This window comes from Anabrus simplex, chromosome 2, assembly GCF_040414725.1.
Source record: "Anabrus simplex isolate iqAnaSimp1 chromosome 2, ASM4041472v1, whole genome shotgun sequence".
NCBI lineage: Eukaryota > Metazoa > Arthropoda > Insecta > Orthoptera > Tettigoniidae > Anabrus > Anabrus simplex.
In genome coordinates, this window is record NC_090266.1 from 169835043 (window position 1) to 169852269 (window position 17227).

At 37.2% G+C, this 17227-nt stretch overlaps 1 protein-coding gene across 5 annotated transcripts in view; it reads right to left on the reverse strand.

Moving 5' to 3' along the window:
- Positions 1-8434: 8434 nt before the first annotated feature.
- The window catches only part of LOC136863970 (titin), a 348159-nt gene continuing 339366 nt past the window's right edge, over positions 8435-17227 (reverse strand). For all 5 annotated transcript variants that reach the window (XM_067140439.2, XM_067140437.2, XM_067140436.2 and 2 more), the window contains 2 exons: positions 12261-12360; positions 8435-9792 (listed from right to left, as the gene is read on the reverse strand). In XM_067140439.2, the coding sequence (XP_066996540.2) occupies positions 9599-9792; positions 12261-12360 (294 nt within the window). In that variant the 3' untranslated portion in view covers positions 8435-9598. The remainder of the gene's footprint in view (positions 9793-12260; positions 12361-17227) is intronic.

The following is a 17227-nucleotide window of genomic DNA, read 5'->3' on the forward strand; positions in this document are numbered from 1 at the left end:
CGGAAAATCCAGTTAAGGGGCTGGAAAGACTTGGAAAACCGAGTGAATTTTTAAAATGAGTACCAGTATATCTACATTATATGTCAAAAACTTAACATGTTAGAGACAAGAAACTTGGTATTTGGAAAGTCCTTTAAAAAATACAGGATCACATACCTTTTTGTTTTCGGAGGAGGTACTTAACAGGGAGTGAAAAGAAGTGAAATAAATTTGAATTATTTTTTATGAGGGTGCTTATATCTTATAAGCTGGAAATGTTAGAGACATGAAAATTGGTATTCGAAATCTCCTTTAAAAATAAAAAACATGTATTTTTGTTTTCGGAAAATACACTTACTGTAGATGGGGTGGGGGAAGGACTGATCAAGGGGTTGAATTCTTTTTATGGGGATACTTATGTACATCTCAAAAACTGAAGATGTTAAAGATGTCGGAATAGGTATTTGGGATCTCCTTTAAAAATAAAGAAACATGAATTTATTTTTTGGACTTGAGAGAAGACTTTTTCTCACATGTACAGTTCTGTGTTGCATGGTCGTCTTAGCCAACAAAAGGTAATACCATAAACATGGTTTAAAAAGAATTTCTGGCGTAAATGAAACTCAATTTTTAGGTGAGATTTTATACTTTAGGAATTTTCAGATAATGTCTTAGCACGATGTCGAGGAACGATTACTTTGATCAAATTATGAAATCCACGTGAGGGAAGCCAGGGTAATTGATAGTCATAATATAAAAGTAATATCATTATATTTTTCTTTGTTTGCCTGTTTCTGGTAAAATGGGGATAGCCCACTGAACTAAAGGAATCTTCAATTTCAAAATAGGTTTAAAAATGCATGGTCATGTCTTTGGAATTTCCTTGATGTCAGTTAGCTTATTTGTGTTCTCTAATTTTCTGGAATTTCCTTGATGTCAATTAGCTTATTTGTGTTCTCTAATTTTCTGGAATTTCCTTGATGTCAGTTAACTTATTTGTGTTCTCTAATTTTCTACTGTTTTTAATTATCTTTGATATCACTTTTAAACCTGACAGCATTTATTTGGCACATGGAACATCCCACTGGTTCTGAGGGGAGGACCACGAACCCAAGTGCTTGTCCACACTCTCACAGTGAAATGGCTCATTTAAGAATTTTGTATGTCATGAATTTGTGCTGCATTTTAAGAGTAGATCTAATTTCCAGCATCAATCGTGCCTGTTCATGTCCTTGGGCTATCTCCCTTTTAATCTATTTCGAAGGTTAAGTTGATTATGTTTAATAAACATCATTTTAAGGAACATGATTGTCTGAGTTCATGAATTTAAGTGTCACCAAGTTACGACTCCGGGTAGGGTTGTCCAGGATCTTCCACATCCTGTTCTCTGTTGGTTCATATTACCTTTTGTTGTCCTTGTTAAGCATATTTGTTTATCTTTCCCTTGCTTGTTTATTATTTTACTGTTTTTATGTGCATAATGTTACCTCGCGGTACACTAGTATCTCTTACCCCTGCTGCTTGCTCAGCTTATGTAGCTAGGTTGTTCACGGAGATCCTTTTACATCTGCAAAAACTATGTTTCATTGTTTGATTGATTGTACAGCAGTCCTTATGTGTCCTCTCTTTAGTATCTTGTATTCGTGCTGCACTTTTCTTAGCTGTGGCAACTTTTCTCTCTTGCATTAAGTTCCAGGTATCTTGCGGTACCCATTCAGGCCTTTCCTCACTGTTTCACCCCATGTATTACCTCACTGATTGTACTGAAGGTTAGCTTAGTTATGTTCCACAGTCAGTCAATATCTTCAGTTTTTCCTAGTTTGGTCAGCTCTTCAAAACATTTCCTCAGTTCTCTCAAAACTCTCCCTTAATTGCAATATCTTTCCACTTACTGGTGTTTCCCTTTTTAACCTCCTACATATTTTTAGGCTTCTTAATTGTTTCTATTTTAAATACATGCAGTTGCTGTGATAAGATGGTGGTCACTGGGCAAGTTGGCCGTGCAGCTGTGAGCTTGCATCCGGGAGATAGTGGATTCGAACCCCACTGTCGGCAGCCCTGAAGATGGTTTTTTGTGGTTTCCCATTTTCATACCAGGCAAATGCTGGGGCTGTACCTTAATTAAGGCCAGGGCCACTTCCTTCCCATTCCTAGGCCTTTCCTATCCCATCGTTGCCTTAAGACCTATCTGAATCAGTGCGACGTTAAAAAAAAGGATGGTGATCACTACTGTCATCTGCCCCTCTTCTGTTTCTCACACTGATCGAACAGTTCTGCCAGTTCCTTTTTATAACAAAGTAGTAGATCTGGTTTTCAGATTACCCAGATTACCGTATGGCATTCTCTATGAGGAAAGATCATATCTCTTAAAATCAACCCAAACATGCCACACACGAATAATTTCCTCAACGTTGAGGATTGTGATCTCCATGGAGATTGCTGTGTATATTTATCATTAATTTCCAGTCCAGATCCAGGTGCTGAGCCTTTGTGAGGGATGTCCCCGTTCCTTATTTTATGATGTTTGACCAGAATGTAGGAGCACATCCATGCTCTCTCTTGCTAGGGACATTTTCTGTGATGAGCTTCTTTAGCTCTCCTATCTGCATTGGACTGGTGTGGATGTTTAGCTCCTCCAGAATAAATTATTATTTGAGTGATTTGCTATCCAAGGTAGACAGAGCATTCTTCTCTGACATCATATTTTAAAGGAGTCTATTCTCTTCAGTCCGGCCCCGCGGTGTAGGGGGCAACATGTCCGCCTGTCACCTGGCGGCCCCGGGTTCTATTCCCAGCCGCATCAGGGGATTTTAATTGTAAATGATTAATATCCTTGGCCTGGGGACTGGGTGTTTGTGTCATCCTTAACGTTCCTTTCCTCACATTCAACACTTTACACTTACTTACAATTCTCTTCAAATCTGCAACATGATTTGTCCACATTTCTGCCCTGTAGATAAATACGAACAATACTATGGATCTACATTTTTAGTTTCATAGTGATAGAATAATTCTTCCATAAATGGGATAATTATGTTATGGTGTTCTATGGCAATTCTTCTCCCAATTTCAGTATCACATGTCCCTTGCTAGAGATGACTGAAGCAATGAGTAACATTTCTGTAACAAGCTCTATTTCCTGGAATGCATGCATTCTGGTTAACAGATTTGCCCTCTCAGTTATCATTATCTTGATATTTTTGCATATTAATTTGCAATTCCATCTTGGTACTTACATTTTGATTAGAGTGATGAGCTCTTCCATCTCCTTTTCATCTACAATGATCAATGCAGTATCATCGGCATACCAGAGATTCAGAACTTTCTACCGCCGACAGGAAATCCACAATTTCCTCCACCAAGGACAGCCCTATTTATAGGCTTACTACAGATATTGAAGACCATTAGACACAGCATGCATCCTTGGCCTATGCCTCTCTGTGTCTTAAACAAATCAATAAATTATTCTCTGTTGTCATTTCATGTCCCTATACTACGAAGCGTGTTTTTTAAGTAAGGTCTGTTTTGTTGTAGACACTAGTAGTTCGTGCGCATATTGCAATGAGCACATGCGTCGTGTACCGGCAAGCTTCAGGAACAACTGTGCTCGGTTTCAGCTCTGTAGCTAACTTGTACGGTTCTGTTCTGTGCTTTCAAAATGTTTAAGACTATCAACTCACCCGCCGCGTGTGAGGTTTGGTCACTGATTTCGTTTTTGTCAGCAAGGAACCTGTCTGCTGCAGAAATTCATCGACAGATTTGTGAAGTGTATGGTGATACTGTTATGAGTGAAAGTAAAGTACGTAAGTGGGAACGACAATTCAAAGATAGCCGTGACAACGTCCATGTCTCTCAAATGAATTTCCTGACGTGTCGAGATCAGTGCTTTACAACATTGTTTCTGAACACCTAATGTTTAGGAAACTGGGTCCCGAAACTCCTAACAGAGGACCACAAAAACCAAAGATTTGAGTGTGCGATTAAGTTCTTGACTAGTTATGACGAAGAAGGTGACAGCTTCTTGAGTCAGATCATAACTGGAGATGAAACAAGGGTTTCGCATATCACACCTGAATCAAAGAAACAGAGCTTGGAATGGAGACACACACACTCGCCTGTAAAGGTGAAGGCCAAGCAGACTCTGTCCCAGCGCAAAATCATGGCGTCGGTGTTTTGGGATAGGCATGGTGTTTTGTTGGTCGACTTCCATGCAACGAGGAACCACTATCAATGCAGAAGCATATTGCCAAACCCTGAGAAAGCTACACAGAGCGATTCAAAACAAAAGACGCGGCATGCTGACAAATGGAATTGTCCTTCTCCATGACAATGCAAGACCTCACACTGCAGGTCAGACCCGTGATTTATTGGACAGTTTTGACTGGGAAGTTTTAGACCACCCACCCTACAGTCCTGATCTTGCGCCGAGCGATTACCATCTGTTCCTCCACCTCAAACATCACCTCAATGGCAACCATTACAATGATGACGATGACGTGAAAACGGCAGTGAACTATTGGTTATCGGAGCAGGCGGCAAGTTTCTATGAAGAGGGTATTTTAAAATTTTTACGAGATGTGATAAGTATTTGAACAAACTTGGCAACTATGTTGAAAAATAGAGTGAAGTATGTACTTTCTAAAAAGAACTTTACTTTTTTGAAATAACCTTTCATTGTGTACTTATTTTCAAATGGACCTTACTTAAAAAATACGCCTCGTATATTTTCCAATGATGATCTCCAGGCCTTGATTTTCAGGTCTCCAATTACTATCAAGATGTCCCACTTTCGATACATTAAGCAAAATTTCATGTAGTTTAGCATAAAAACAGTCGTTCTCCTCTTCTTTAACTAACTCAGCAGTGGGTCCACACCACTGTACTACAGTGACAGGTCTTAATTTAGACAAAAAACAATAATGATGTGTTCTGACATGGGGTGCCTTTCGAACAAGCTCTTCATTGCCATATCACTCATGAGAAAGGCTAATAACCACTCTCTTTGGTTGTCATCATCTCGACCCAGATATAACAAGGTGTTTTCATCTGTGGTCTTAAGTTTTCCAAAACTATTCCATTTCGTCTCACTGAGACCAAAATTTGCAAAGTGATATCATATTATATCTCTAAGTCTCTCAGCCTGCCATATGGTATGAACATTCCAAAAACCAATTCTATTATCCTTTTTCGGAACAAATGTCATAACTAGTAGAATCCATCGGGCTATTTCTTGCTTCGGTTTCCTTTGATATTTGATATTGAGATTAACATAGGTTATTGGCCTAAGCCCCAATCCTAGTTGCCCAATACCACTTCGAGGCTTGCGAGAGTTTTCTGTAAGAGTTCTCTCCTTTAGTCTTTTGGGACCCCTTCCTCACCTACATACAAGTCAGTGATTGCTGTCCCATTTACCCAGAAAAGTTGGATAACAAACTCCATCATACCAAGATTCACTCTTTCTGCCTTCACATCCATTTGAGGACTTCACTAGAGTCCTATTGATGCTTGTTGTTTTAAGGGGCCTAACATCGAAGGTCATCAGCCCTAGAGTCCTATTGGCTGCCACTTTTCAAGATTCCTATAGGGCCTTCACAACTGCCGTAGCAACATGAAATCTTCACTGTACTGCACTCTCACAGGCACTTCCGTACTTCATGTCATTTGCTGTCTCCTACAGCATAATAAATGAGGGGTTGGACTTATGGGAGACAAGAAACTGAAAGGAAACACAAAAATAATTTTCAGCTACTGGCTTGCATTCAACCTTGATCATTAGATGTCTGATTTTTGTATCGTAAATCTACTCAACGTTCAGAATTAAGTTGTGAGGGAATACAATTTCACCACCATTATTCAGAACCACATACATCATTGGATTGTCCATAAATTTCCAGATTACAAATCTGTGATTACATATCTTCTTACATAACTTTAGACTTAATTTGGATATAGAAGATTTTATGTTACTGGGGTTTTGAGACACAGGCAACAAACAACCAGGAGAATTTAAGTTTTGCTATCTTCTTCTTCTTCATCATCATCTTCCTGGCCTTTTACCAGTTACATGGAGTCAGCATTTTGTATGCATCTTACCAAGTTTATGGTTGCATGCCTGTCCTGATGCCAGGTATGGAGAGATGTTGCATTTTTATGAGGTGGTTTGTAGTGTGATGTGTTGTATGTAAATTAAGATGTATTGAGATGAACACAAACACCCAGCCAACAAACTACAGTAATGAGCCAGACACAGTTAAGATACTCGGCCCAGTCAGGAATTGAACCTACAGCCCTGTGAACCGAAGGCCACTATGCTGTCCATTCAGCTAAGGAGCTAGACTGTTTCTTGAATTTTCTAAGAATTCTACTCACTTGCATCAAAAGCTCCCACTGTGTATTCTTTAAGGGTAACCAGGAAATTCCCTACTATAGTGTTATACTCTGCTTAGAGAATATAATCCTAATTTAAAGGTAGGTCTCCACTTAACATTTTTAATTGTTGGTCATCCAACCAATACTGGTGAAATTTTAATTTTAATTCCCTTTTATCAGAAAATATATTATGAATTATATTTATTGTAGTTGGTTTTGAATATTAAGGTGTCTACAGAGATTGAGTAAGACAATGTTAACTTGTTATTTATTTCATGGATATCCCTAGGATTTTGAGCAGTTTTAACCTTTTAAGTGCTCAGTTACCAGTTGACTGTTTGGTACCTCAGTGCTGAGCTTTTTATTTGTAGGTTAAAAAAATTTAGAAGCCTCAATTTTTAACTTATCAGTGGGGTGATCATCTTAAAATTTTTATATATCCTGGTTCTTTGTAAATATAAATGTAAATGGAAAATCCTACTCTTATGCTCAATATTATTTTGAGAGAGAACAAAATTACACTTTTTGTGCCCACATGTACATCATCTTTATACACAGTAAAGAGCACAAAATAAAATGATTTCCTAAAATCTGTAGGCAACTAATACATATAACTCCTTACATGTACATAAGTTGATATTTTAAAATACCTTCTAAACCTGGAATGTGGTGAGAGCTCAATGTTTTCCACCAGTTGTTTGTGATACTGATTTGTTCAACCAGCTGCACCAACTCCACTGGCACAAAAATTTATAGAAAAATCAATGATTTTGGGGTTTTCATTAAACACTACTTGACTCCCAGAGTCTGTCACAGTTACTTGAAAGTCTGTTGGAGAAAAGTCATCCGTCCGCCATGAAAATAGTGATGAAATCGTTTTTGAACTCAACGTGTTTTCTTCTTTCATTTAAGAGGAGGCTCTGCTTCTTTCTCATTTACAATATTTTCAGCAATCCCTGTATCACTCTCACTTTCAAAATCACTTAACAATTCATTAAACTCATCATCTAAATTATCACTTTCCAATGTGGTTAATAACTGAAAGATTATTTGATCCGGAATAACATTGCTACGAGAGCAACTATAGTTTGTTGTTCCGCCATGTTGGTTTACATCACAGATGAACTCCGCAGATGTCTATGTCTACAAAGAGCTCTTTAAGTTACTTCCCGAAGCTATAAGATGTGATCAATTAGTTCTACATTATGCCCAACAGATGGCAGAACAGGTCAGAGTTCAAATCGGCCCTCGAGAGTCAACCGGGAGACTCAAAAAATTAAAGTTCTCATGCACCGTCTATAGATGGGTGTAGCACTGCTGGACCAGCCGCATCAGCCCATCTATAGGCGGGCATAGCACTCATCGGGTTAATTACATACTTTTCTGTTATTACTTGCTATTTGATAATCAAATCCTTGTTTGGCTCCATGGCTGACTGATTAGTATGCTGGCCTTTGGTTCAAGGTGTCGCAGGTTCGATTTCTGGCTGGGTCAGGGATTTTAACCTTAATTGGTTAATTCCTCTGGCTTAGGAACTGTGTGCTTGCATTGTCATCAACATCAAATTTCATCCCAGTAGGACCCCATCCTCACAGATGTGCAGGTTTCCCATGTGTGTCAACTCAAAAGATATGCTGCACCAGGGCTCTCTGAAGGCCATATGCCACTATTATTACCAAATCCTCTTAAGTTATTCAGAAATAGTATCATATGTTTTTGTCTAGGATTAGTGTAAGATCACAGAAAACAAAAATTAAATATCGAGTCTTTACCATTATTAATGGGCTAAATATTGATTTCTTTTCCTTTTTCCTCCCAGTGTCAATCTATTCTAAAATAATTTTATTATCCTTTCTTATCCAACTTTATAGCCTTGCTTAAATTCTTGTTTACCTGTGAATAGGTATGGAGATGAAATGGGTAAATGCGTAAACCATGCTCTTGAATATTTCTAATCTGCAGTTAGAATTAACTTGACCCATTCTGGTAGTGAAGGTTTTCTTTAAACCATGTAATGGATCTGACTATGGTTTCTAGAAGCTAAGTATTTTATCATATCAAACATTCTGAAAGAAAGATAAGTGCATTTTCTGGATATTAATAGTCAATTTATTCCAAAATGTTACTAATTACATTCCATCTTTGAATTGTCATGCGTAACAGCTGTAGCTCTTCCTCATTGTCACATTAAAAATAATTGCACCTATATTATGTCTCCTACTCTGATAATGATGGAAGAGATCCAGCTGAAATACATGACACATCCTCTCACACAATCATAACAATAGTGGCAAACAATAGTGAAAAAGTACCGATTTTATTCACAGGATTTAAAATACGACATGCTATTTTATTCTCTGAAATATTTTGATTTTTAAAGGAATGAAGCATGCAGATTTTATGGCATGTCATGAGACCATAAGCTATACATGAAAAAACAAAATATATCACAGTATTCTATTCTGAGTACATATCATACAATGTAACTTATATTTACAAATTGGAGGGGACTTAGCGAGGACTCAACATATACTGTACATTAATCATTTGGCTTCATACCAAATGCTGCTCCTTAAAAAATAATGGTACATGAAAATGTATGCATTTTTATGGCAGGACATAGTATAAAAATGGTCATTTAATTACTCGTCCATATGTTAAGCAGCATATCCTTTCGTGAAGTGCACTACTTAACACCTGTACATGAGAGACCTTTTCTTATAACATACATGTGTGGATAACTTCAACAATACTGCGTAACAGTCTTGGTCCATGTGATGAATGCTGGCTCAGAGTGAAAAACTGTAAGCAAATCACCTATGTTGCCTCCTGACGTTGCTTTGCACAGGGATTTGATGGTATTAGTCTGGATGTAACATGCTGAAATGCTTACAAAAATTCACTTATCTTGGCCAGGTATTGAAAAAGTATTTTTCTGCATTACATCTATCCATTTTCATATTAATGGATCACAAATATCATACCCACATCTCAAAGCAAATTCCTAAAACATTTATAGTGAAAACACATTTATCACCATACGCTTCTCACAATTTTCTTTAATATTCCTGAGTTCCCACCGTCAATTATGAAGTTCAGACGCTAACATTACTTACATTTTAAATACGTAACATATATAAAAATACAATTTCTCATTTTCACCTAGCTTTAATTTGGTATCAAAACAGTTTGTGGAATTTTAAACGAAGTAAAGTATTTGTGTACGAGAAGAACGCAACACAGCTCACTTCTATTTGAAGAGTTGTCGAGCGTAATACCAGATACGGAAGAAGTACTCATCTCTTCTCAGCAGCGAGCCTCGAGCATATGATCGAATATCTGCATCCATACCAGCTTCTCGCATCCATGACGTGGTTGTCTCGGTACTGAAGCTCAAGGTAGGTGCTGTAGTCTCCAATTTGTCCACCTCCAACTGCTCCATTTCTAGAGACACACACAATGAAGAGACAAGTTAGAAAATTGGAAAGCAGTAGCAACTGTAAAGATTACAATGTATATTATTCAAGTTTCACAACCACAGTTAGCTTTCAGTACTCAGTTTGTATTATAAATTTTCATTTGTTAAGTATATCTCCCTTCCAAAAAATACATTGTAAGGAGGTGTTCATATAAGATAGGGTGGGCAGTTCTGATGTTTCAAGTTTTCAATTTTTGAACACTACAATAGTTCAAGTAATGGTTATGAAAAGAATGCTGTCTCAAGCATGTGGGGTAAATACTGATACACAAGAAATTCACCAGCAGAAGCATGTGCACTGAGCCATTCTGCTCTATGAAGTTTGGATTAAGGGACCTTCTCTTTGCTTGGCAACAGTAACAATGAATCTAACCACGACCATTGGGTGGAGAGCTGCCATGTTAAATCATACAGAACACAGTGGTGAGCGCTATATGAGCCATACCTCATTCTGTTAACCAGAGCTTTGTGAAGTTTCATTCCTGTAAGAAAGTGAGATGACCCATAATTTAATCTCTCTCTGTCCATTAGAGTGGATTGTCTGCAAATTATTGCATAGAGTACATTGGGTCATCAGCAAAGAACTGAGCATTTTCTTGGTTTAAATGGTAAATATTTATGTTTCCAGAAATTTGGAAATTCTGTATATGTAGAACTGGGTTAGCTGGAAAGTGCTGTTGCTAATACCCATATTTTTTTGTTTTTAGAAAAATCCATTTAAGGGGGGGTGAAAAGGACTGAAAAAGGCATTGAAATCTTCTTATGAGGATATTTTTACCTCAAAAACTAAAGATATTACAGGCGTGAAATTGGTATTTGGAATTTCCTTTATAAATAAAGAATCAACATCTGTATCAAGTGCTGTTGCTTCCAAAAGTGCCGAAGTCCACAATGATTTTACATTCCGATAACTTTTCAGAGACTGAAGCGAGTGGAAATTGTATGTTTCAGGGTGAGTGCAATACGGCACAGCCAAACTACTGCAGCTTTCTGTGGAGACTATTGTTATGTGAAGCCATACATAGCCTTAGTAAAACACTTTAAGATGTATGTTGTCTACTTCTGTTTGGTAGTTCCGACCTTCTCTGTTGAAATATTTTGTTGTTTCTCAAACTTTCAGAAACACATATTTTTTGTTTTTGGAAAATCCACTTAAGACGGGTGAACAGAAGTGAAAAATGAGTTGAATTTTTCAAATGAGTATATCTCAAAAACTTACCAGACGTGAAAATTAGTATTTGGAATCTCTTTTACAAATAAAGAAACACGCAATTGTTTTTTTTTTTTCGGAAAATCAATGTACGGGGTGTGGGGTTGAAAATAAGTAAATAAGGAGTTGTAATACGTTTATGAGGATACTTTGTCTTAAAAACTGAAGCTGTTACAGACGTGAAAGTTGGTATTTTGAATTTCCTTTCAAAATAAAGAAACACGTATTTTTTGTTTTTGGAAAGTCCACTTAGGGCGGGATAGGGGTGGAAAGAAGTGAAGGAGAAGAAGAAGAACAAGAAGTTGAATTATTCTTATGAGGATACATTTATCTCAAAAACTGAAGGTACAGACGTACAGACATGAAAACTGGTATTTGGAATCTCCTTGAAAAATACAGGAAATAATGAAACGGGTTTTTTTTTTTGTTTTCTGAAAATCCAGTTAAGGGGCTGAAAAGAATTGGAAAAGTGGGTGAATTTTTAAAATGAGTACTGGTAAATCTACATTATATGTCAATTATATGTCAACAACTTAACATGTTAGAGACAAGAAACTTGGTATTTGGAAAGTCCTTTAAAAATACAGGAACATGTACCTTTTTTTTTCGGAGAAGGCACTTAACGGGGGGTAAAAAGAAGTGAAAAATAGTTGAATTATTTTTTTAAGAGGATACTTATATCTTAGGAACTGAAGATGTTACAGACGTGAAAATTGATATTTGGAATCTCCTATAAAAATAAAGAAACATGTATTTTTGTTTTCGGAGAATACACTTAGATGGGGGTGGGGGTGGGGGAAGGACTGATCAAGGGATTAAATTCTTTTTATGGGGATACTTACGTATATCTCAAAAACTGAAGATGATACACCTGTGGGAATAGGTATTTGGAATCTCCTTTAAAAATAAAGAAACATATTTATTTTTCGACTTGAGAGAAGACTGTTTCTCACATGTACAGTTCCATGTCGCATGGTCGTCTTAGCCCCAAAAGATAATACCACAAACATAGTTTACAAAGAATTTCTGGGGTAAATGAAACTCAATTTTTGGGCGAGTTTTTATACTTTAGGAATTTTCAGATAAAGTCTTAATACAATGCTAAGGAACAAATACTTTGATCAAATTACGAAATCCACGCGAGCGAAGCCGCGGGTAATTGCTAGTCGTTCTTATTCTTCTCCATACTGATAAATGATATATTTACATAAATTATAATCTTACCTGTTGGCCTAAGGACCTTGAAAGGTTCTTCAGATTCTAGAGGTTCACTCAGTCCAACTTCATTTCGAGCGAAGATTCGTATCAAATACTCGTGGTTCTCCTAGTAACATAAAAACAACATTAGAATCATGTCTTATTTGTAACTACTCTGAAATGAAGTGAAAATGATTGAAAAACTACAGTCATCGCTGGATAACTGCGACAAAATTTTACAAAAATCAAAGTTAATTATCAACAGGACAGCCACATTCTGACAGGCATTCTGATACAGAATTATGCAATGCAAGGCTGGCAGAGATCTTGTAATGCAGTGCTACTACCCCTCTCATCCCAACTCCGCATCAAACACAAGAAACTTCCATGCATACCATGCTAGAGTGCCTCGGCCAGTTGAGAGAAAGCCAGTCAAGTGGAGCCTGTGCATAACAGTGGTATTGAATAAGAGAATTTGTAAGTGTTCCCAAGAAACTGAAACTTATAGAAACATTAGAGTCAGGTGTCACACCCTGAACTAAAGCCATTCTATAGACACTTTAGGTCTGTATGTTAAATAATTGTTGGGAAGCGACATCAATATTGACAAAGAAGATCGACAGCTTTTTAGAATATGCATCTGCTGGGGAAATTATCAACACAGTGGCAGACATGCTTTCTACCCTAAATGGACATCCCATGTAATGTAAATAACATAGGTTTAATCAAACGTTCACAACAAGTAGCAGACATACTTTTCTCAATGCTGCTGAGATATCAAGGAATGCATATCAATAGTATCTGAACTTTCTGAAAGTACTTCCAAAGAAGAAACAAAACAAAATATTTAGAACATATGGTTTTTCACATCCTCCCCAATTTTGAAGGATTGGCATAGATCAAACAAAATTAAACACTACTGTATGAACATCAAAAGGCATATGTGGTAACTTCAATCATTCACCTACAAGAAAACTGCAAACATAACATTTTTTACAATCTAAAGAATTCACAGGCTCAATTTGCTGTGCACTTTCACTTGTAGACCATCTGGCTCCATAGCTAAATGGTTAGGATGCTGGCCTTTGGTCCGGAGGGTCCCAGGTTCGGTTCCTAACGGGGTTAGGGATTTTAACCTTAATTAGTTAATTGTGATGGCTCGGGGGCTGGGTGTGTGTGTTGTCTTAAGCATTAGAAATCATCCTAGGTAGGGTAACCAGTCGCCTACACGGCGTCAAGTTAAAAGACCTGCACCGGGCTTCTTCGGAGGCCACACACCATTATTATTATACTTGTAGACCACTTCTGGTTACCACTACTCTCTTTGAAGAGGCTAGTGAGTCAGTCTGCTCATGAGAGGGAGCACTGTGTATTGATGCGACTGTTTGGGCACCCTTTACTGTGTCGTGTGTTTCATTTGGTCTGAATTTGTAATCATATACTCCTGCAATGATAAACTACTGAACTGTCACATTGCTTGTGAATAAAATGACCTTGTCCTTGAGGATGTTGGATGTTCTTGTGTATTGTGTATAGTGTATTATAGTAGTGTATTATAGTAGATATTTTATATACAGTAAGATAGCATTGTAGCATAGTCATTTGTTTTAGTCTATTTTTGCTTAATATTTTATTCTTATTTCATGTTATTTATGTATTCACTGGTTAAGTGTAAGACAGGGACTCATGTCCCTAACTTTGTCAATTAAAATAAACCTATCTATCCCTATCATAACCCACACAAGCTATATTTCCAGTGCTACCAAACCACAATCCAACTCCTGCACTTGACTGGTAAACAACTTCCAGGCTGTGTATGACCCAAATAGTCAGATCTCAGAAAGGACAATAAAAGGATCAGCTTATCACTCTACTTGCCACTCTTCCCTTGACCACTGATTGTAGGATTTCTTAATCATGTTCTTAAAGTCTCCCCTGGTTGCGAGAGATTTCAGCCCTGTTTTTAACAAAGAAATAAGTAATTAAGAATTTTGGGAAATATTTGATGAAGCTAAAGTCCACACGGTAGAAATGTATTTAATTAGGCTTGGAGAAAAGTTGGCTTCCATACTGGAAAAATAGTGCACACGTGTCAAGGACATGCAGTCAAAATGCGCGCCAACCCTAATGCACGAAATTAATAAATTACGCCCGTTAAAGAAACAAGAAAAATCCACAAACAACACCATCATGACTGGAAAGAAAGGTGGAATCTCTGAGGTAAGTCTTGAAGAAATCGGCCCAGTGGTCATCAAATGGAATGATTGCACAACAGTACATAACGCCATCTCCAACTTAGCCCCTCATAATTGCCGGTACAAGGTGAAGCGGAGATAATGCCATGCCAAATGACTACAATTACAGGTCTGTCTAATTTAAATATTATGTTCAGTAGTTACAGATGCAAATTCTTGTCCCTTTAAATTAATTAATTAATAAATCATAACATCGCATTGCAAATGTGGGGTGTGTAAATTTAAGTGTTGCGACAATGAGGATATGTCTTGTCGTCATTCTAGTGTGGAGGCGAATTGTCTATTATTTATGTCAGCGCGCGAGACATTAAACCATGTTAAAATTTCTTAAAAAATAAAAGTGAAGTTAAATATTGCAATGAAAATCAATGAAATAATGTTCGGGCCGGTAAAAGTTACAATAATGATAACGATAAAACAACCGTTATGAGTGTGATAAAGACAAATATAAAATTATTCAATAATACTAGTAGCAAAATATCTACAGAGGTCGACGCCACAAACAAATATAATTTCTTCTATCCAGTAATACTACTACTACTAATAATAATAATATTCACCTCGGGATAAAATTGAGATGATAAATTATGCGTTCAGCAGTAATTTCAAGCGAGATTTGCGGTTTATATCGAAATCCAGTGAAGAAAATCATAAGTCAGAATTTTTTGGAAACTAAAATTTTGTGACACCTTGTATTTGTGATACAGAAAATCATGGTATGTTATTTTGCTCCTGAGGTCAGGAAATATTTCGAGAAGTTAATTGTGAGATCATTATAAGGTTGGTCGGTCATGGGATCGCTTGTACTTAAAACAAGTTTCAAGCAAAAAGGAAATGGATTGTAATGGAATTGAAATATTATGAGAATAGTTAGGAAGATGTTAAAGGCAGAGTAAGCCTGTATTTTATGAGTGATGTAGAATAATCAGGATGCCGAGGATAAGAGGCCCTGTGTTTTGACGGAGAGGAATTTTTGTGACATGGTGTATAGGTTGAGATGTAATATTTCTGGGACAGGCTGTATGAGATGAACGCGATGTCCTGTAGGAATTCAGAACGACTGATGAATGTAGAGGTTGTCAAATCAAAGTGAGCGCGTTTTAACGCCTATTTTAAGTACAAATTGATGTTCCCCCATGATTACTATTTTCTGTAAGACCGTAGGTAACGGCAGTTAAGTCTAAGTGACGGTTTTATTTGATACCGGCAAAGTGCATTTTGTGATAGGCGACCCACGAACAAAATACATTCTGATACACGGTCAAGATAATAATAATTTTCGTAAATATATTTCTATTCTGTATCTTTACGAGACGAAAATATCGCTGACTGAAATCATTGCGGGTGTGAAAAATGAATTTTATTAGAATGAGAGATTAGCTTGCGTAGATCGATGGGAATTTACTTCACTGGACAGCTCACGTGATACCTGTTCGGAGTATTGACATGGTAGGTCAGTTGGAGCCTTAAAATCGAGTTATACCATGAATATCGCGATGGTATTGATTATTGCTTTCAATGATATTACGTAATATCAAACGAGAGTTGAGTTTATTTTTATTTAGCGAAGTTCACTGCATGTGTTGAGATTGTATTGAGAAAGAGATTAAACTAATCGAACGTGTTATTTTATCAGATGTAAGGCTTTTCAGGCGTTTGCTCTATTAACCAGCGCTTCGTCTTAGGTCTGACACTAGACTCGTCAGAGTGGGATGTGTCAGACCCTACGCACTGATGCTGGGTTGCTAGGCGGGCAATAATTGCATTGTGGAGATTTATCTCCCATATGCAGTTATCAGACTGTGCCTCATATATAGGCTTCTGATAAGCTTACCTGCATACACCCAGCGTCAGTGGGTAGGGTCTGACACATCCCACTCTGACGAGTCTAGTGTCAGACCTAAGACGAAGTGCTGGTTAATAGAGCAAAAACGCCTGAAAAGTCTTACATCTGATATGTTTTTGACATGCTCTATTGGTGAAAAATATCTAATTCCCTCCATGGGAATTTAGAATTTTCCATTCGTGTTATTTTATTTCGACTTCACACTTTACTGTAGGATGTAGACACAGTAATATTTCCAGGATTGAGTTCATTTTTGTAGCGAATTTCATTTCATTTGTTAGAGTTCCAACGAGGATCAGATTTAAATATTCAGACAGTGTATTAAAGTTTCGATTTCGCCTTGCAGTATGAATGATGTGTAGATACCATAACGTTGGCTCAACAATAGATTTAAGATGTTGTGTGTATTATATAACTTAAGAATGAGTAGACACAGTAACGCTGACACAACGACAAGATTAGGGCATCGTCTGTACATAGTCATGTCATAGGTTAGGCATTTTTGCGAATCGACTTGAACGATGTTAGTGTTTGCAGTAGTGGATACGAATGGGAAATGTATTAGCAGGTACTATTTAGGCCATGTTTGGGCATAATTCTTACTAGCCAGAAGGTGCTCACATAATAGCGTTGAATCAATAGCGGCATAAATAAATGTAAGGGTTTTCCCACGTGGAAACTTGACTAATGGAGACTGATCATTACTGCTAGCCGCGCGTGTTCAAGTTCGATGAACATTCGTTTTCTATTTACATTGCCTTTACTTTAAGATTTATTGTTCGGGTGTCCGATATTATGATAGTGCCATGTGTTGACATTTAGTTGATTTTTGTAGGATTTACACTATGAATGCGGTTTAGATTCATCAGCTGTTAATATATCTTATTTTCATT